This window comes from Hypanus sabinus, chromosome 28, assembly GCF_030144855.1.
Source record: "Hypanus sabinus isolate sHypSab1 chromosome 28, sHypSab1.hap1, whole genome shotgun sequence".
NCBI classification, from domain to species: Eukaryota; Metazoa; Chordata; class Chondrichthyes; order Myliobatiformes; family Dasyatidae; genus Hypanus; species Hypanus sabinus.
Genome location: NC_082733.1, coordinates 37,247,068 through 37,269,420, shown reverse-complemented (window position 1 = coordinate 37,269,420; position 22,353 = coordinate 37,247,068). Strand labels below are relative to the sequence as shown.

At 47.3% G+C, this 22,353-nt stretch overlaps 1 protein-coding gene across 8 annotated transcripts in view; it reads left to right on the top strand.

Annotated features, from left to right (window-relative positions):
* Positions 1-22,353, top strand: part of LOC132382593 (membrane progestin receptor gamma-B-like) — a 127,812-nt gene that overhangs the window by 54,688 nt on the left and 50,771 nt on the right. For all 8 annotated transcript variants that reach the window (XM_059952956.1, XM_059952959.1, XM_059952954.1 and 5 more), the window contains exon 2: positions 716-929. In XM_059952956.1, coding sequence (XP_059808939.1) covers positions 879-929 — 51 coding nt within the window. In that variant the 5' untranslated portion in view covers positions 716-878. The remainder of the gene's footprint in view (positions 1-715; positions 930-22,353) is intronic.

Here is a 22,353-nt window from a genome sequence, read left to right as displayed (position 1 = left end):
CCCACCCACCCACACTGACAGGCCTCGGTCCTCCAGTCTCCAGGCTTTGGACATGGGGCTTCAACTTCCTTTCTTCTGGTTGACCTTCATACTCCAATTTTTGGTATCGATGCCCCCTCCCCCCCAGACTTGCTGATGATAGAACCCCATATTCCAGGCACAAAATGGCCTCCTTCTGCCAGAAACTGGAGGCCTTGTGAGGGACCAGCACAACAAGAACCCCAAAGTTCAGCCCAGACTCCAAGTTATGGAATCTAATCTATACAGTTGAGTACGTCATCGGTACTTCTCTCACTGACTAGGCCGTTGTGAGGAATGAGAGAACAAGTTTAAAGTCATTGTTGGAAATAGGTTCCCTGCCAAGAACTGAGCCACCATTGTACACATTTGAGAGTTCTATTCAAGAAACACTAGTAACTTAATACATGATAGTTATAAATTGTGGGTGGACTGTAAAATATAGTCTTTGTGTAGCTCTCAGTTCATTATCAGGAAACAGTCAAACTATTAATTTACATTCCCTGGACTGCCATTGGCCCTGTTATCTTGGCATGACAAAGCAGGTTTTGTGCAGAGACAGAGATGCAAAATGGAAGCAATAAAGCTACTGAGAATGAGTACAGGAGTGGCTTTTTGGTCAGAAGCTAAAGTGCCTCTGATAGTCACTTATATCTGTGTTGCCTTGACGATGACATATGTATGCTTTTTCCCTTAGTGCCGATGTGCTGTGGTCAGGGTCAAGTGCCCGAGGCGGAACGAATGAGAAGGACGTGGAGGACAGGCTGCTGAGGCAGGGAGGGAGACTGCAGAGGACCTGCGGACACCGGCACACTTTCAGTCTGTCTACACTGGGCCAAAAGACCAAAATAACTTCAGGAATGCTGAGCTTAAAATTACCTCGCCTCCTCAGCATCAATCAAGTGCCCAAAGTAGGTGTATTTCAATTAAAGTTTTATATCTGTAAATGCTTCAAACATTCCGGTTAGGCTTGCCAAGTCCTGCTAAATGATAGTATGGATATAAAGGGCAGAAGGGTCTGTTTCTGTCCTGTTTGTCTCTGAGTCTATGACTCAGCAAATCAAGCATTTGCTGCAAACAGAAAAACTCTTTTCTTTCCACAATTGTTGACTGACCCATTGAGTGTTTCCAGCATTTTCTCTGTGTGTGTGTGTGTTCATTTTTGTTTCAGCTTTCTAGTATATTTGTTTATTTATTTATTGAGATATAGCGTGGAATAAACCCTTCGCGCCCTTTGAGCCCCAATTTAATCCTAGAACAATTTACAGTGACCAATTAACCTAGAATCGGTAAGCCTTTGGACTGTGGGGAAAAAAACGGAGCACCCGGAGGAAACCCACACAGCTTCGGGGAGAACGTACAAACTTCTTACAGGCAGCGGCGGGACCTGAGCCCATGTCACTGAAACTGTAATGCGTTATGCTAACCACTACGCTACCATGCTGCCCCTGCAGTATCTATCTGCAGTAGCTTTGATGTTCAAGGTTATGAATTGGTAAATTGGTGTACCATTGTCACGTATACCAAGGTGCAATGATCAGCTTCATTTTGCATGCCATTCATTTGGATCAGTTCATCAGAGCCTTGATATCATACAAGAAACAAGCAGCAAGAATGTGTCACAGTTACAGTTAATAATGTAGATTCTAAAGTCTTACACAACATGCTGGACCCTGATGAAGGCTCTCGGCCCAAAATGTCAACTGCTTATTACTCTCCGTAGATGCTGCCTGATCTGCTGAGTTCCTCCAACATTTTGTGTGCGTTACTCTGGATTTCCAACATCTACAGATTCTCTTGTGTTTAGGACCATGAGTTCAACAGTCCATCTTAACAGAATTCTTAAGATTTAAAGGAGTGGAGTGATTACAATGGAAGCAATGAGTAGATCTGCAGAGGGCGCCTTGTAACGTGCCATCTTGCAGGCATGTTTATCAACCTGTTTCGTGAAATTTCTCACCTCATATTCCGTCAGAGTAGCCTTCTCTTCTCCTCTCCTCCCTCTGGTGCCCCTCCTCCTTCCTATTCTCCCATGGTCCACTCTCCTCTCCTATCAGATTCCAGCTTCTATAGCTCTTCTCTTCCACCCAACTTCCTAATTCATCCCCCATCTCACACCCACCCACCTTCCCCCTCACCTTGCTTTCATCTTCCAGCTCGTATTCCTTCCCCTCCCCCACCTTCTTATTCTGGATTCTTCCCCCTTCCTTTCCAGATGAAGGGTCTTAACCAGAAATATTGACTGTTTATTCCTCTCCGTAGATGCTGCCTGACCAGCTAAGTTGCTCCAGCATTTTGTGTGTGTTGCTCTGGATTTGCAGCATCTGCAGATTCTCTTTTGTTTCTGAAATTGGGACAGGAGAGACCTTGTTTCTCTGTTGCTTTCTTTGGAACTCAATTCTTGTACAAGATTCAGAGAGGCCCAAAAAGAACAGCCAAAAAGGGCCCATTCTTCTAAGCAGAGACGTCAGTGATAGGAGGCGTAGATTTGATTTTATTAGCAGAAGAGAGGGTTCAGAAAAGAAGTACTTCCCTCAGCAAAGGCAGGGGTTTGAACTCACCATCTGAATAGACGGTCAAAGCCACATTGATACTGATGCCCAATTTAAGAGCTTTAGCTGGAAGGTGTATGGTTAAAAACCAAATAAGATTACTTTATTTTATTTAGAAATACAGTATGGGGAACGTGCCCTACCGCCCCGACGAACGGCACTGCCCAGCAACCCACCTAATCACAGGATGGTTTACAATGACCAATTAACCTACTGACTGCCTTTGGACTGCAGTTGGAAACCAGAGCACCCAGAGGAAACCCACACACTTCATGGGAGAACAAACATCACTGGAATTGAAATCCAAACTCCAAAGCCCTGGGCTGTAACAGCGTTGCACGGCCGTGGTGCCTCTCAAGTCCATTCCCTGCTAGCATGGAAATAATGGGCAGAGTGGCTTCCTTCTGTGCCATAAATTCCTATGACTCTAGTTCTGAAAGTGAGGAAAAGTATTATCTTTGCTTTTTCATAGTCGCCTGTTTGCTCATGGTGCAGTGGGGTGACACAGTTGTGTAGTCGTCAGCACAATGCCTTATAGTAACAACAGTCCCCGCCACTGCCTGTAAGGAGGTAGAACACTCGCCCTGTAACTGGACAGGTTTCCTCCAGGTGCTCCAGTTTCCTCCCACAGTCTAAAGACGTACCATCTTTTAGTTGGACGTTGTAAATGGTCCCATGATCAGGCTAGAATTGAGGGATTGTTGGGTGGCTTGACTTCATATCCTATATCAATAAATAAATAAATATGAATTGAAAAATAATTCCAAAGACACAAGAGGTACAGCAGATGCTGGAAATCTGGAGCAAAGCACACAATGTGCTGGAGGAACTCAGGTGGTATCTGTGGATGGGAGTAAATGGGCGACATTTCAGGCAGAGATCCTTCATCGGGACTCCACCCAATGGTCAGCCACTGAATCTGCTTTCTGCCTTCTGGTTTCTGATGACTGCGGTTAGCTTTGTCCTGCCTGACGAAAGCGTCCGGCCAACTTTCAAAAACAAAATGAGAAAATCATTTTGCAATCCCATAGAGAGAAAGAGAGAAAGATGGAGTGAAACGCTGTTGTTTATTGCAATCAATGCCGTGTTGGAATAAATGATGTGAATGTTATTCCTCTGAGACCAGAGTCTTTAAATGAAGTGCCAAAAAAAAATGTAGAGCACCTGTGTGAATGTCACTTTAAGCAAAACAATATCATCTTGATGTAATATAACTTGATTTGCATTGTAGTGGGAGTTAACCCTGGCACTGAGACGAACTGCATATGGTTTTGGTCATCTTATTTAAGGAGGGGGGATTTCTTCATTTCTCCATTGTTTCCTGGGATGATGGGCCTTTCTTATTAGGAAAGCTGGAGTCTGTATTAATTAGATTTAGATGAATAATTTTATTGAAAAATATAAGATTAAAAGGAGAACATTCATGGGAGACTCTCAAGCAAAGGGACATAATTATAAGGTAAGGAATGGTTCATTTAAAACTGAGGTGCTTAGGTACTTATTGCAAATCTTTGGAATTTCCTACTCCAGAGGGCTGTGAAGATTAGATCACTGGGGGCATTTAAAAGGGAATAGATAAATTTTCTAAGAATAAAATTCTGAGTGGATGTGGACAGATTGTTCCCTCTTGTAATGCTAGAATTAATGAGCACTGTTTCAGAATAAACAGTTGCCCATTTGAGACGAGGAGGAATTTCTTCTCTCGAGGGTGGTGAATCCTCTTCCTCGGACAGCTGTGGAGTCCAAGCCAGGGTATATAATCCTGGCTGAGGTCAACAAGTTGGCACTGTCCTTGGAAAATAACGGTACAGGAATATCCAAACTTCCACGGGAACTTAGCAGGGTCAGCGAGTTGTTGGCAGGCCCCAGATATGGAGTTCCATGCGCGCAGGGGGAATAAGGTCCGATGACCCCCTAGGTTCATGATATTGGAGTTTGAGGTTTGCGTTCAGCATCCCGTCATCGAGACCCAGGGGTCAAATCAGAAGTCTGGAAGTCTAGGCCCATTTGCCAGAACCCCAAGTCTTGCAGATCTCTGTGAGCTGTCTGGGGAAGTCAAGGCCCAAGTCTGGAGGCTGAAGGTGAGTGTGTGTGTGTGTGTGTGTGTGTGTGTGTGTGTGTGTGTGTGTGTGTGTGTGTGTGTCTGTGTGTGTGTGTGTGTGTGTGTGTGTGTGTGATGTGTGTGTGTGTGTGTGTGTGTGCGTGTGTGTGTGTGTGATGTGTGTGATGTGTGTGTCTGTGTGTGTGTGTGTGTGTGTCTGTGTGTCTGTGTGTGTGTGTGTGTGTGTGTGTGTGTGATGTTTGTGTCTGTGTGTGTGATGTGTGTGTGTGTGTGTGCGTGTGTGTGTGTGTCTGTGTGTGTGTGTGTGTCTGTGTGTGTGATGTGTGTGCGTGTGTGTGTGTGTCTGTGTGTGTGTGTGTGTCTGTGTGTGTGATGTGTGTGTCTGCGTGTGTGTGTCTGTGTGTGTGTGTGTGTGTGTGTGATGTGTGATGTGTGTGTCTGTGTGTGATGTGTGTGTGTGTGCGCGCGTTTGTGTGTGTGATGTGTGTGCGTGTGTGTGTGTGATGTGTGTGTCTGTGTGTGTGACTGTGTGTGTGTGTGTGATGTGTGTGTCTGTGTTTGTGATGTGTGTGTCTGTGTGTGTGTGTGTGTGTGTGTGCGTGTGTGTGTGTGTGTCTGTGTGTGTGTGTGTGTGTGATGTGTGTGTCTGTGTGTGTGATGTGTGTGTCTGTGTGTGTGTGTGCGTGTGTGTGTGTGTGTGTGCGTGTGTGTGTGTGTCTGTGTGTGTGTGTGTGATGTGTGATGTGTGATGTGTGTGTCTGTGTGTGTGTGATGTGTGTGTGTGTGTGCGCGTTTGTGTGTGTGTCTCTGTGTGTGTGTGTGTGTGTGATGTGTGTGTGTGTGTGTGATGTGTGTGTCTGTGTGTGTGTCTGTGTGTGTGTGTGTGTGTGATGTGTGTGTCTGTGTGTGTGTCTGTCTGTGTGTGTGTGTGTGTGTGTGATGTGTGTGTCTGTGTGTGTGTCTGTGTGTGTGTGTGTGTGTGTGTGTGTGTGATGTGTGTGTCTGTCTGTGTGTGATGTGTGTGTCTGTGTGTGTGTGCGTGTGTGTGTCTGTGTGTGTGTGTGCGTGTGTGTGTGTCTGTGTGTGTGTGTGTGTGCGTGTGTGTGCGTGTGTGTGTGTGTGTCTGTCTGTGTGTGTGTGTCTGTGTGTGTGTGTCTGTGTGCGTCTGTGTGTGTGTGTGTCTGTGTGTGTGTGTGCGTGTGTGTGTGTCTGTGTGTGTGTGTGCGTGTGTGTGTGTGTGTGTGTGTGTCTGTCTGTGTGCGTGTGCGTGTGTGTGTGTGTGTGTCTGTGTGTGTGTGTCTGTGTGCGTGTGTGTGTGTGTGTGTGTGTGTGTGTGTGTGTGTGTGTGTCTGTGTGCGCGCGCTCTTCTTGTTTTGTTGCTTGTTGTGTTCTGCGTTGTCCTGCCGAGCATTGTGGGATTGCTATGTTGGCACCAGAATGTGTGACGAGACTGGCAGGCTGCCCCAGTGCACCCTCGGGTGTGATGGCTGTTAAAGCAAATGACACCTTTCACTGAACGTTTCAATGTAAAGTAAACTTGATTCCTGAATCAGAGAGGATCATGGAGTATTCTTACCAACAGGCCACTGAAGATTGCAATGCATAAGAGGAGCCTACTCAGAACAACTCAGTCTTCAAACCTGTTGAAGGGCTTTGTGTACGTATTTACTTAGACCTTAAGACCATGAGACATAAAAGCAGATTTAGGCCACTAAGCCTGCCAAATCTTCTCTGCCATTCCATCATGGCTGATTTATTATCCCTCTCAATACGATTCTCCTACCTTCTCCCTGTAACCTTTGACACCCTTACTCATCAAGAACCTACCTCGCTAGGATTAAGAAGGAAAACAGCACCCATGACTGAATGACAGAGCAGATTCAGTGGACCAAATGGCCTAGTTCTGTTCCTATGCCTTATGGTCTAAATGCTGTTGCTGCCAATACTTAAAACTTATTCATGAGATGTGTGCTTTGCTGACAAGGTAAACTTCACTCTACAACAAAGGAGGAAGTTAGAGTCCAGTTTGCCAGACTTCAAGGGCTGGGAAGATATTATTATTAAGGATGAGGTTTCAGGATAGTTGGAGGTATATGATTAAGTAGACCAAAGTCAGCATGGTTTCCTTAAGGGGAAATCTTGCCTGACAAATCTGTTGGAATTCTTTGAAGAAATAACAAAGGTGAGTCGGTGGATGTTGCCTGCTTGAACTTTCAGAAGGCTTTTCACAAGGTCCCACATGAGGACGTTTAACAAGAAAAGAGCCCATCGTATTGCGGGAAAGATATTAGCATGGATAGAAGATTGGCTGACTGGCAGGGAGCAAAAGTGGGAATAAAGGGGTTCTTTTCTGATTGGCTGCTGATGACTAGTGGTGTACCACATGGGTCGGTGTTGGAACCGGTTCTTTTCACGTCATGTGTAAATGATTTGGATGACATAATTGATGGCTTTGTAGCCAAATTTGCAAATGATATAAAGATAGGTGAAGGGACAGGCAGTGCTGAGGAGGCAAAGACTCTGCAGAAGGACTTAGACAGATTGGGAGAATGAGTGAAAACACAGTGGCAGATGGAATATGGCATATGGGTATGGTCATGCACTTTGCTAGAAGGAGTAAAGGCATAGACGGGAAGAAAATTCAAACACCAGAGGTGCATAGGGACTTGGGAGTCCTTGTACAAGATTCCTAAAGGCTAACTTGCAGGTTGAGTTGGTGATAAGGAAGGTAAAAGCAATGTTAGCATTCATTTGGAAAGCACTAGAATATTAAAGCAAGGATGTAATACTGAAGCTTTAAAAGACTGGTTAGACTGCACTTGGGAATATTGTGAGCAGTTTTGGGCCCCTAATCAAAAAGAAACCATATGCTGGCATTGGAGAGGGTCCAGAGAGGTATCACAAGAATGATTCTTGGAATTTAAAGATGAATGTATGAGAAGCATTTGATAGCTATGGGCGTGTATTCACTGGAGCTTAGAGGAATGAGGGAGGATCATATCCAATGTTGAAAGGCCAAGACAGCATGGAGGTGGGGGGGGGATGCTTCCTGTAGTGCGGAGTCTAGAGCCAGAGGGCACCGACTCAGAGTAGAGGGACATCCCTTTAGAGCTGAGATGAGGAGGAATTTCTTTAGCCTCAGGTTGGTGAATCCATGATATTCATTGGCACTGACGGCTGCAGATGCCAAGTCACTGGGTATATTTAAAGCAGAGGTTGGTTGGTTCTTAATTAGCACATCAAAAGTTATAGGGGGAAAGCAGGAGAATGGGGTTGAGAGGGGTAATAAATCAGCCATGATGGAATGGTGGGGCAGACTCAGTTGGCCAAATGGCCAAATCCTGCTCCTACTCTATGCCTTATGGTCTTATTGCCTCCTGCCAGCACCCCAGTCAGATTACACTACCTCACTGGATCCATGCCAGTCATATTCCCTGCCCAGCCAAGCAATGGGCCAATCATAAACACAAGAGATACTGCAGATTTTGGAAATCCACATCAACACACACAAAATGCTGGAGGAACTCGGCAGGTCAGGCAGCATCTATGGAAAGGAATAAGTGTCGACGGTTTCGGCTGAGCCCTTTCACCAGGACCAGAATGAAAGGGGGAAGAAGCCAGAATAAAAAGATAGGGAGAGGAAAAGGAGTACTGTACCAGCTAGAAAGTGCTAGGTGAAGCCATGTGTGCGGGAAGATAGGTGGGTGAGGGAGGGGGATGAAGTGAGAAGCTGAGAGGTGATAGGTGGAAAAGTTATAGGGCTGAAGATGAAGTAATGTGACAAGAGAGGAGAGTGCACCGTGAGAGAAAGGGAAGGAGGTGATAGGCAGGTACTGAGAAGAGATGAGGTGGGAGGAGAGCCAGAATGGGGAATGGAAGGGTAAGGCGGTGAAACTACCTGAAGTTAGAGAATGGATTATCATGCCATCGGCCAATCACAAAGCAGCTTTGCCCACAGAAGGAGCAAAATGAAAATCTCTGTCCCACTTTGACTGAACATGGACCAATCAGCTCTCAGAATGGGCTGACTATGTGCATGTCTGAGAATGCAGGGATTTCATTACATAAAATTCCAGCACAGATGCCTTTCCCAGGACATTCTGCCTGGCACTGGACTCACAATTTATATCTTGGAAATGTTCCAGTTAAGGATAAGTGATCACTGTTAACATCCTACCACGGGCAGTGATCGAGACTCAGAGCCCAGACAGCAGTAGATACACATGAAAGGGAATGACGTAGTAAGAGGGCCACATGGTAGAAGTGACCGAGATGTGCGACTATGGCTCAAGCTCTGTGAGAGAAACAGTGAAGTGGAGATTTTTAATAGGAACCGTGCAGAAATAAAGGGAAAATAATAAAGGCTAGGCCAACTGTGCTGTTTGCTGGCATCCACACTGGACTTGGAAGCAAGCAGTCCCGGGTTTGAATATGGCCAGATCCTTGCGTTCGTGCTGGGCTAAGTGTCGAGCTAGTAATGCAGCCTCATAAAAAAACAGATGAAATTGCTAGAGAGAGATTGCCACCCAACGTGCCACAAGGTGCGAAGAGGAACAGCAACAGCAGGGCCGTTGACTAGAACTGTCAAACTCAAGCTAACGCCAATAGAGCAGCTCGGCAGTAGTAGCTTAGTACTAAACAAATACCGCTCAGTAACAGCACCAGTATAAATGGTAGTCTTCTTTCTGGAACCAAGACAACGGGAAGCAGGGAGCGTTAACACTGCTGAGCTTCTGGTCAAGCCCGGACTAGACGAAACGAAGAGGCAGGGAGTTAAATACCACCACAATGAAACACTGGCTGCAACGTGTTTACTAAACACTTTCCACAGCTCGTCTTCGACAGAGTCCATGATTGTGACAGAAAGTCCCTCAGCGGCAACATCACCAGCATAAACCAAGTAGTTTTGCACATGGGTTACATCTTGCTTGGTGGTCAGTAATTGTTAATGTATAATATTTCATAAATTCTGTTGTATTTCTTTATTTTCCTGTAAGTAAAGAAACTGAATCTCTAGGTGGTCATATAGACATAGTTAAATCATAAATTTTCTTTGAAATTTGAAGTGGGTCACATTAATTAGTCAGACCACATTTGGATTATTACGAGCAGTTTTGGGCCCCATATATTTTTAAGAAAAGATGTGCAGGCGTTGGAGAGGAAGTTTACGAGAATGATCCCAGGAATGGGAAGGTTAACATATGAGGAGTATTTGATGGCTCTGGACCTGTACTTACTGGAGTTCAGAAAAATGAGGGGAGCTCTCATTGAAGCACCGTCCAATATTGAAAGGTGTTGATACAATGGATGTTTCCCATAATTGGAGAGTCTAGGGCCCGAGGGCACAACCTCAGAATACAAGAACGTCCCTTTGCAACAGAGATAAGGAGGAGTTTTGTAAGCAGAATGGTAGTGAATCTGTGGAATTCGTAGCCACAGGATGGCTGTGGAGGTCAAATCATTAAGTATATTTAAAGTGGGGGTTGACAGATTTTTAGTCAGAGAGTCAAGGGCCACAGGGAGAAGGCAGAAGAATGGAACTAAGAGGGATAATAATTCAGGCATGATGGAATGGCCGAGCAGACTCGATGGTCTGAATGGCCTAAGTCTGTTCCTACATCTATGGTCTTATGTTCTCAATGTGTATATTTAAAGTGGAGGTTTATAGCTTCTTGATTAGTAAGGGAATCAAAGGTAATGGAAAGAAGGCAGCAGAGTGGGGTTGAAAGGGAAAATAAGTCAGCTATGATGAATTGGCAGAGATTGATGGGCTGAATGGCCTAAATCTCTCCCCTGTCCTATTGTCTAAATGGTGGGAAAAACTAAATAAATTGTTCAAAAGAGGAATAATGAGGTAGTGTTCCTAGATTCATGGATTGTTCAGAAATCAGATGGAAGAGAGCAAGAAGCTGTTCCCAATGGGCCAAATGGTCTCCTCTGGCCAATTTGATTCCCTGCACCCAAGTTATGGCACCAATTTACAAGTTTTTTTTGTCATTTTGTCTCCATGGCTACTCAACTAAAAATAACATCAGCTTCACCACCAAGGGAATATTTTGTTTATTGTGTTCAATTCCGCGCTGGCGTGTCGTACAAATGCTTTACAATATTTTATCTGTGTTTAAAAAGTGATACTTACTTAATGGTGCTAAAAGTGACACATCCATCCAAGTTCCACATATCGGTTTAAAAATACGGAGCCAGGTGTACCTGGGGAAGAGAGAATACTCTGAAGTTGTCTCCAGTTCTGGCCTCTGAGAGGAAGAGAAGAGAAAAGCCAGGTATTCCAAACTCGATGGAGGGAAAGAGACACAAGAAACTGCAGATGCTGAAATTCTGGAGCAAAGTGTTGGAGGAACTCACTGGGTCAGGCAGTATCTACACAAGAGGTTGCCATGCTGAGGTGCACAGACCCCTCAGTTAATAGTAGGGGTTCATGGCATAAGAAGGTTGGGAACCCCGATCTACACTCAGTGGCTACTTTATTAGCTTCAAGGAGTACCTAATAAATTGACCTCTGAGTTGACTACTGTTTGTAGTCTTCTGTTGCTGTATCAATCCACTTCAAGGTTTGACGAGTGTGCATTCAGAGATACTCTTCTCACTGTTGTAACACGTTGTTATTTGAGTTACTGTCACTTTCCTGTCAGCTTGAACCAGTCTGGCCATTCTCCTCTGACCTAGCTCATTAACAAGGTTTTTTCACTCATAGAACTGCCACTCACTTCATTGTTTCTTGTTTCTCGTACCATTCTCTGTAAAATGTGCATGAAAATCCTAGGAGATCTGCAGTTTCTTAGATACTCAAACCACCCCATCTGGCACCATCAATCATTCCTAAGCCAAAGTCACTTATATCACATTTCTTCTCCATTCTGTTGTTTGGTCTGCACAACAGTTGGAGCTCTTGACCGTGCCTGCGTGCTTTTATGCGTTTGAGATGCTGCCACATGATTTGCGGAATAGATACCTGCATTAATGAGCAGGTTTCAGGAAGTGGCCACTGAGTATATAGAGAGTAAAAGACAGTTCAAAGCAGTACTGTACAAAAGGTCTGTTCATGGAACATAGTTCAAAGTAAATTTATTATCAAAGTACATATATATCACTATAACCTACCCTGAGATTCACTTACTTATGGGCATTCAAAGAAACGTTTTGGCGCGTGGCCTAGTGGATAAGGCATCGGTCAAGTGATTTGAAGGTCACTGGCTCAAGCCTCAGCTGAGGCAGCGCGTTGTGTTCTTGAGCAAAGCACTTAACCATACATTGCTCTGTGACAACACCGGTGCCAAGCTGTATGGGTCCTAATGCCCTTCCCTTGGACAACATCGGTGGTGTGGAGAGGGGAAGGCTTGAGACAAAGGAGCAAAATTGGGCCATTTGGTCAATCGAGTCTGTTCCGCCTTTCTATTACTGCTGATCCTTTTTTCCCCTCCTCAATTCCATTCCCCAGCCTTCTCCACGTAACCTTTGTCAAGAACCTATCAATCTTCGCCTTAAATACACCCAGTGACCTGGCCTCCACAGCTGGCTTTTGTAACATATTCTACAAATTCACCACCCTCTGGCTAAAGGAATTTCTCTGCATCTCTGTTTTAAACTGACACCCCTCTATCCTGAGGTTGTGCTTCTTGTCATTGAACTCCCCTACCATGGGAAACATCCTTTCCACTTCTACTCTGTCTAGACTTTCAACATTCGAAAGGTTTCAATGAGATCCCCCCCGTCCTTCTAAATTCCAGTGAGTACATACCCAGAGCCATCAAACGTTCCTCATATGATAACGCTTTCGTTCTTGGAATCATCCTTGTGAACCTCCTCTGGACCCTCTCCAATGCCAGTACATCTTTTCTTATATGAGGAGCTCAAAACTGTTCACAATACTCAAGGCGAGGCCTCACCAGTGCCTTATAAAGCCTCAGCATCACATCCCTGCTCTGTATTCAAGACCTCTTGAAATGTATGCTAACTTTGCATTTGCCTTTCTCACCACTGACTCTACCTGTAAGTTAACTTTTAGGGTGTTCTACACAAGGACTCCCAAGTCCCATTGCAGCTCAGATATTTGGATTTTCTCCCCATTTATAAAATAATCTACACAGTTATTTCTGCTACCAAAGTGCATGACCATGCATTTTCCAACATTGTATTTCATTTGCCACTTCTTGCCCATTCTCCTAACCTGCCTTATTCCTTCTATTGCCTACCAGTTTCCTCAACACTAACTGCTCCTCCGCCAATCCTCATATCATCTGAAAACTTGGCAACAAAGTCATCTATTCCATTATCTAACTCATTGATATACAGCGTAGAAAGAAGCAGCCCCATCACTGACCCCTGCAGAACACCACTAGTCACTGGCAGCCAACTAGACAAGGATCCTTTTATTCTTACTCACTGCCTCCTACTAATCAGCCATTGCTCTAACCATGTCAGTAACTTTCCTGTAATACCATGGGCTCTTAACTTGGTAAGCAGTGTCGTCTGTGATACCTCGTCAAAGGCCTCCTGAAAGTCTGAATATATAACATCCACTACATCTCCGTTATCTCTCCTACTTGTAATTTCCTCAAAGAATTCTGAAGTCAGGCAAGATTTTCTCTTAAGGTAACCATGCTACGTTTGTCCTATTTTGCCTTGTGTCACCAAGTACACCATAACCTCATCCTTAACAACTGACTCCAACGTCATCCCAACCACTGAGGACAGGCTTTTTTTTAGTGCGTCGCAGTAGACAGTCAACCATTCTTGTTTGCGCATGGTGTCAGGATTGGTCTTTCAGATTTACCGGGCCATGATATGAACGTTCCTGACTCGACCCTCGTATTTTTTACGAGGCTGCGTGGCTAGCTCGACATTCAACCTGGCACGATGGGAAGCGTGCTTGGGGATGGCCCGACTTGGATTTGGACTCGGGAGCCTTCGCTCTGGAGCCTGGTGCTGATGCCATTACACCACCAAGTCAGGCTAACTGGTCTATAATTTCCTTTCTGCTGCCTTCCTCCTCTCTTAAAGAGTGGAGTGACATCTGCAATTTTCCAGTCCTCTGGCACCATGCCAGAGTCCAATGGTTTTTGAATGATCATTACTAATACCTCCACAATCTCTAACACTACATCTTTCAGAACCATAAGGTGGAGTTCATCTGGTCTGGGTGACTTATGTACTCTTAGTTCCTTCAGCTTTTTGAGCACCTTCTCCTTTGTGCATGCAAGCAGATGGCTGGTAATGTATGGAGAGCTGTGGTCCTAGTGGGACTGGAGAGAAAAATAGTTTGGCACAATTTAGATGGGCTGAAGGATCTGTTGTTGTGCTGTAGGGCTCTATGACTCTATTGGCAGAAGTTGTCAATTTGGGACATGCAGGTGAGTAGCCTGGGTGATGAACTACTCTACATTTTGCAGCACCATAGCATAGCAGTCAGCACAATATTGTGCTGTACAGTGCCAGCGTTCACTGAACGTGTTTTGATTCCGCTGACCTATTTACGGAGCTTGTTCGTTTTCCCCGTGATCACGTGGGTTTCCTCCAGGCACTCTGGTTTCCTCCCACATTCCAAAGATGGTATGGGTTAGGATTGGAAAGTTGTAGGCATGATATGTTGATGCCAGAAGAATAGTGATACTTGCAGCTGCCCCCAGCACGTCCTCACACTGTGTTGATCATTGACACAAACGACACACTTTACTGTACATGTGATAAACCAAGCTAACCTTTAAAAAATATGGTATATGCTACAGTGCAAACAGCTGGTGGTGGAGGAGATGTATCTTTACCAGTCAAGCAGGTTAATTTGACCTTCCACATGTCAATAATGTGCTTTTTAATAGTCTAATTGGCTGTGGTAAATTTGTCCTGAATGTGGATGGAGGGCAGGAGAATGGGGAGCAGTTACTATCTTCCAGCCAACAGGCTCCTGAACCAGCATGGATAACTTCACTCACCCCAACTCTGAACTGATTCCACAACCAACAGACTTCCTTTCAAGGAGCTACAAATGATGTTCTCAATATTATTCTTTTTTAAAATTTGCACAGTTTGTCCTCTTTTGCATATTTTTTGTCAAATTTTGTGTGTAGTTTTCCACTGATTCGACTGAATTTCACTCTTCTACAGTGAATGCCTGCAAGAAAATGAATCTAAGGGTAGTATATGGTACTTTGATAATAATCGTACTTTAACTTTGAACTTGAATGGGAATTGGGTGAGGAGAAGGTGAGGGAAGAGGAATAAACAGATATTTTTCCTTTTTCCATTATGTTGTAGCGCCTCATTTCCTAGCGTATCCGAACCGACTCACAATTAGATAGCCTACGGGGGTTTGCGAGCACAGAGCTTTGGAGCCTCTTCGCCATGGGGGGCCGGTTGACAGAGGCTTAAAAGTGAGGCTGAAGTTTTCGAATAAAGTTTTTCCTTCGACTGCAGTTACCGACTCCGTGTCGTAATTTTAGCGCTGCTTGTAGCACACCGCTACAATTGGTGACCCCGACGGTCCAAACGATTTTTGGACCAGAAATGACCGACGCCGCCTCTGTTCATGCGGTTTCGTTGAAACTGCCGGGTTTCTGGACACAGCGCCCGGACCTATGGTTCCAGCAAGCCGAAGCCCAATTCCACGTTCGCCGGATCACCTCAGAAGACACCCGCTACTACTACGTGGTGGGCTCCCTCGACCAGGACACAGCTGCCCAGGTCGCGGAGTTCGTACAGTCGCCCCCGGCAGACGGCAAGTACACGGAATTCAAAGCCCTGCTCCTCAGGACTTTCGGACTCTCACGGCGCGAGTGGGCTGCCCGTTTACTGCACCTGGATGGCTTGGGAGACAGACCTCCATCGGCTTTAATGAATGAGATGTTGTCTCTGGCCGAGGGTCACACAGGCCTCATGTTTGAGCAGGCATTCCTGGAGCAGCTGCCCGAGGACATACGCCTGCTGCTGTCCGACGCGGATTTCAGTGACCAGCAGCCCGGGCGGACTTGCTGTGGAACGCCAAAAAGGTGAGCGGGGCGTCCATCGCACAGATCTCCCAGCCACGCTCCCGGCAGCAAACCAGTCCAGGCCCGGCCGCAGAGCCCACTAACCCCCGGCCCAATGACCACTGGTGCTTCTACCACCAGCGGTGGGGCGCAGAAGCCCGCCGTTGCCGCCCGCCCTGCAAGTTCCCGGGAAACGCCAGGGCCAGCCGCCGCTGATGGCTACGGCGGCTGGCCATCGGGATAGCCTCCTGTATGTGTGGGATAGAAGGTCGGGACGCCGGTTTTTGGTCGATACTGGGGCTGAGATCAGCGTTTTACCTCCGACGAGTTACGACACCCGCAGCAGGGCACCGGGTACCCCCCTGAGGGCCGCGAATGGCAGCACAGTAAGGACCTATGGCACCCGTCAGGTGCAGCTACTGTTCGGCCCCAGCCAGTTCACGTGGGACTTCACACTGGCCGCCGTAGCCCAACCGCTTCTGGGTGCGGATTTTTTGCGAGCTCACAGCCTGCTGGTTGACCTGCCCAGGAAGAGACTGGTACATGCCGAGACCTTTCAGACGTTCTCCCTGGGCGCGGCCCAGTTGCCAGCCCCTCACCTCGGCTCCATCACGCTGTCCGACAACGACTTCACCAGGGTCCTGGCGGAGTTCCCATCGGTTCTGGCACCGCAGTTCACAGCAGCCATGCCCAGGCACGGCGTACAGCACCACATCCCGACACAGGGACCACCCCTCCATGCCCGTGCTCGGCGGCTTCCCCCGGACAAGCTCCGACTGGCGAAGGAGGAGTTCCAGAGAATGGAGGAATTGGGGATCATCCGGCGGTCCGACAGCCCCTGGGCTTCCCCCCTGCACATGGTGCCCAAAGCGACGGGGGGCTGGAGACCGTGCGGCGACTACCGCAGGCTGAACGAGGCTACCACACCGGACCGCTACCCTGTGCCGCACATTCAGGACTTTGCGGCAAACCTGCACGGCGCCCGGATCTTCTCCAAGGTCGACCTTGTCCAAGGGTACCATCAAATCCCGATGCATCCTGACGACGTCCCCAAAACGGCTCTCATCACCCCGTTTGGCCTCTTCGAGTTCCTCCGCATGCCGTTCGGCCTGAAGAATGCCGCACAGATGTTCCAGCGGTTAATGGACGCGGTGGGACGGGACCTGGACTTCGCGTTCATCTATTTGGATGACATCCTCATAGCCAGCGGCAGTCGTCAGGAGCATCTGTCCCACCTCCGTCAACTCTGCGCCCGACTGAGTGAGTACGGTCTTACAATCAACCCTGCCAAATGCCAGTTCGGACTTGATACCATTGACTTCCTGGGCCACAGGATTACTAAAGACGGGGCAGCCCCTCTGCCCGCTAAGGTAGATGCGGTCCGCCACTTCCCCCGACCCACCACGATCAAAGGCCTTCAGGAATTCGTAGGTATGGTCAATTTCTACCGCCGCTTCCTCCCTTCAGCTGCCCGGATCATGCGCCCCCTGTTCGCCCTGATGTCGGGTCCGAGCAAGGACATTACCTGGGACGAGGAGTCCGCCGCCGCTTTCGTTCAAACGAAGGAAGCTTTGGCTGACGCCGCAATGCTAGTACATCCCAGAATGGACACCCCTACCGCCCTCACAGTGGACGCATCAAACACGGCAGTCGGTGGGGTGCTGGAGCAGCTCATCGCAGGTCGCTGGCAACCCCTGGCGTTTTTCAGCAAACACCTGCGGCCACCCGAGCTCAAGTACAGTGCTTTTGACCGGGAACTGTTGGCGCTCTACCTGGCAATCCGGCATTTCAGGTACTTCCTAGAAGGTCGGCCCTTCACCGCGTTCACGGACCACAAACCGCTTACCTTTGCGTTTACGAAAGCATCCGACCCCTGGTCATCCCGCCAGCAACGCCACCTGTCCTACATCTCTGAATACACAACGGATGTCCGGCACGTCTCGGGTAAGGACAATGTCGTGGCGGATGCGCTCTCTCGCCCTACCGTTCATGCCCTTTCCCAAGGGGTAGACTTTGAGGCACTGGCAGAGGCACAGCAGGTAGATGAGGAGATTCCGAGTTACAGGACTGCAGTCTCTGGTTTGCAGCTCCAGGACCTCCCCGTGGGCCCAGGTGAGAGGACCCTACTCTGTGACGTCGCCACCGACCAGCCCCGTCCGGTCGTCCCCGCAGCCTGGCGGCGACGTGTTTTCGACTCCATTCATAACTTGGCGCATCCCTCCATCCGGACAACTGTCCGGCTGGTTTCCAGCAGGTTCGTTTGGCACGGTCTCCGCAAACAGGTCAGTGAATGGGCCAGAACGTGCATGCACTGCCAGACGGCCAAGGTTCAGCGGCACACCAAAGCCCCACCGCAGCAGTTCCATCCCGCCCACCGGCGTTTCGACCACATTCATGTGGATATCGTGGGCCCCCTGCCAGTGTCGCGCGGAGCGCGTTACCTCCTGACTATCGTGGACCGGTTCACAAGATGGCCAGAGGCGGTCCCGCTCACCGACACCACCTCCGAATCTTGCGCCCAAGCCCTGCTCGCCACCTGGATATCCCGCTTTGGTGTACCAGCCCACATTACCTCCGACAGAGGCGCCCAGTTCACCTCCAGCCTGTGGTCAGCTATGGCCAGCCTTTTGGGGACTCAGCTGCACCACACCACTGCCTACCACCCACAGTCGAACGGGCTAGTGGAGCGTTTCCACCGTCACCTGAAGTCGGCCCTCATGGCCCGCCTGCGAGGAGCCAACTGGGCGGACGAGCTTCCCTGGGTCCTTCTCGGCATCCGCACAGCGCCCAAGGACGACCTGCACGCCTCGTCGGCCGAGTTGGTATACGGCGCGCCCCTGGCCGTCCCCGGGGAGTTCCTACCAGCCCCGAGGGGGCAAGAGGAAGAACCCGCTGCAGTCCTGGGCAGACTTCACGAGAAGCTCGGTAACCTGGCCCCCATACCCACTTCACAGCATGGGCGGCACCCGACCTGCGTACCCAAAGACCTACGGAACTGTAAGTTTGTGTTTGTACGAAGGGGCGGGCATCGGCCACCGCTGCAGCGGCCATACGAGGGGCCGTTTACGGTGCTCCGGAACAACGGGTCCACGTTCGTGCTGGACGTTGGGGGGAAGGAGGAGGTTTTCACGGTGGACCGCCTCAAGCCGGCCCATGTGGACCTGGCGCAACCGGCCGAGTTTCCGGCGCCTCGGCGCAGAGGCCGACCTCCCAAGCAGGTTCTGGCCCAGGCTGTGGACATTGGGGGGTGTATCGCCGGTTCTGGGGGGGGGTTATGTAGCGCCTCATTTCCTAGCGTATCCGAACCGACTCACAATTAGATAGCCTACGGGGGTTTGCGAGCACAGAGCTTTGGAGCCTCTTCGCCATGGGGGGCCGGTTGACAGAGGCTTAAAAGTGAGGCTGAAGTTTTCGAATAAAGTTTTTCCTTCGACTGCAGTTACCGACTCCGTGTCGTAATTTTAGCGCTGCTTGTAGCACACCGCTACAATGTAATGATTACAGAATCACATTAATACAATATTACAGTACTTCACAATTGACCTAACTTACAATTTCAATTTATAACAGTCATCATGAACCAGAACTCACCAGAGCCCCGGGAATAAAGATCAACGATTGATGGTCAATATGATGCAGTGAGGTTCATGACCATCCTCGTTATGTTCTTTCTGATATTTATAATGACATAGAGGCCATTCAGCCTATCAAGTGTTGGTTCTCAATCATCCCAACCATCCCATTTCTCCAATTATTGCCCTCCCATTTGTACAGTACTGTGCAAAACTCTTATGCACACACATATAGTTAGGGTGTCTAAGACTTCTGCACGGTATTGTACTTCTCAACGTAGAGCAGAGAGTGATTTTGTAAATCTGGCAGGAGCAAGGGATGCTGTGAATAACAAGGGTGGAGTGCCGCGGGAGGTGTGTGGGGTAGGTGGCAAAGAAGGCGTGCCGGGGGGAAGGTTTGTACAGGTGCAGACACACCCAGCCCTGAGACACCCGACAAGGTCATTTGATTCCAAACAATTGGTTTATTGATCATTACAGAATGTCTCTCAGGTGCTTCCCACTCCCTCCCCTCTCCTTGCCCCCTTCCCACTCTCAGTCCACAATAGAGACCCGTATCAGAATCAGGTTCATCATCACTCACCCACGTCATGAAAATTGTTTTATTTTGCGGCAGCAGAATGGTGCAACACATAAAGTTACTACAGTACTGTGCAAAAGTCTTAGGCACTATAGCGATATACATGTGCCTAAGAATTTTGTACAGTACTGTTCGTCTGTACACCTGCTCGTTAATGCAGATATCTAATAAACCAATCATGTGGCAGCAAATCAATGCAGAAAAGTATGCAGACATGGTCTAGAGGGTTAGTTGTTATTCAGACACTCCTTATTCTGCAAATACACACGCACACACACTCACACACTCACTCACACATTCACTCACTCTGAGGCTATTTACTGTAGCCAATTAACCTACCACCCAAAATGACTTTGTGGTATGGGAGGAAAACCTTGCAGCTGCAGGGAGAACAAGTGAGCTTTGCACAGTTAAGGTCGGAGGTTATGATTGAACCCGGGTTCCAGAAGCTGTGAGGCCGCTGCGGCCCAAATATTCTAATAAATAACATATGAAATAATAATGAAGTGCATGCCTTGAAGGCAAGAATGAACCAGCAGGATAAGTGATCCAACCATGACTATCAAGAGGAATTAATGATGGTGTTAGATCAAAGGGAAGGGCTTATAATGTTGCCAGAAGGGACGGTAAAAAGAAGGATTGGGAAGATTTCAGAACTGATAAGAACAGTGTGAGTAGGAAATAAAACTTGGCTGCAGTGACTGATTTTAAGAAGTCCTGTTGATACGCAAATAGGAAAAGGTTAGCAAAACTTACTGCAGGTTCTTTGCTGACTAAAGCCAAAGAGATTATGCCAAGGAATGAAGAAATGGCAGAGAAATTGGAAGGAGGCACTGAAGACTTTCCAGAAATACAGTACTGTGCATGTATATATTACACACACCTAGACTTTTGCACAGTACTGTGTAACGCCTCTAGTTAGGCCACATCTAGAAAACTACATCCAGTTTCAGTCATCACATCATGAGAAATGTACAGAGGTCTAATAGAATGGTTCCGTTATGAAAGCCATAAAACCATAAGATATAGGAGCAGAATTAGGCCACAGAATTTGGATCACTGAGTCATCTCTGCCATTTTATCATTGCTGATCCAATTTTACCCTCAGCCCCAATCTCCTGCCTTCTCCTCGTATCCCTTCACGCCCTGACCAACCAAGAGTCTATCAACTGCTGCGTTTATACATAGAAACTTGGCCTCCACAGCTGCCTGTAGAGAAGGATTCCACAGATTCACCACCGTCTGTCTAAAGAAATTCCTCCTTATCTCCATTCTAAAAGGACACCCCTTATTCTGAGACTGTGTCCTCTGGTCTTAGACTCTCCCACTGTAGGAATCATCCACTCAATCAAGGCCTTTCACCATTCGATAAGGTCACCCTTCATTCTTCTGAATTCTACAGAATACAGGTCCAGAGCCATCAAGTGCTCTTCATATAACAACCATTCAATCCTGGAATCATTTTTGTGAACCTCCTTTGAACCCTCTCCACTTTCAGCACATCCTTTCTAAGATAAGGGGCCCAAAACTGCTCACAATACCCCAAGTGAGGCTTCACCAGTGCTTTCTCAACATTACATCCTTGCTTTTATATTCTATCTTTTCGAAACAAATGTTAACATCACATTTGCCTTCCTCACGACAGACTTAACCTGCAAATTAACCTTCAGGGAATCCTGCACAAGAACTAACAACTCTCTTTGCACCTCAGTTTTTTTATATTTTCTTTCTATTTCTTCTACCAAAGTGCAAGCAATGCACTTCCTGCCATTGTATTCCATCTGACACTGTATTCCACCTGCCACTGTATTCCATCTGCCACTGTATTCCATCTGCCACTTTTTTGCCCATTCTCCTAATCTGTCTAAGTCTTACGGTAGCCTCTCTACTTCCTCAAAACTACCCGTCCCTCCACCTATCTTCATATCATCTGCAAACTTTGCAATAAAGCCCTCTCATTAAGAAGTCATAAATTGGGAAGATTTACATCTTTTAAAAGAAAGTAATGCCGACTACTGTGCATGACATAACCTTCACATTTCCTGGGCCTTGGACCTGGAAGTACAGAAGGCCAGTCACTACATCAAAGATCCACAGTGCATCGTGTTAGACTGCAAAGGTGTAATACTGTAAAGGTGAGAGAGAACGTAGAGGAAAGTAAATTCATGTTTTCAGCATAATATACAGGAGCAGAATTAGGCCATTCAGCCCATCGAGTCTACTCCACCATTTCATCATGGCTGATTTATTTTCCCTTTCAGCCCTAATTTTCCAGTCTTCATCTTGAAAGCTTTACTGATCAAGGACCTGTCAGCCTCTGCTTTAAATAAACCCAATAATTTGTCTTCCACACCCATCTTTGGTAATAAATTACACAGATTCACCACATGCTGGCTGAAGAAATCACTCATCTCTGTTTTACGGGGCATCTTTCTAATCTGAGGCTGTGCCCTCTAGTACTAGACTCTCCAATTATTGGATACTTCCTCTCCACATCCACTCTTTCTAGGCCTTTCAATAATTGGAAAGTGTCAATGAGATCACCCCTCGTTCTTCTAAACTCCAGAACCATCAAATGCTTCTCATATAT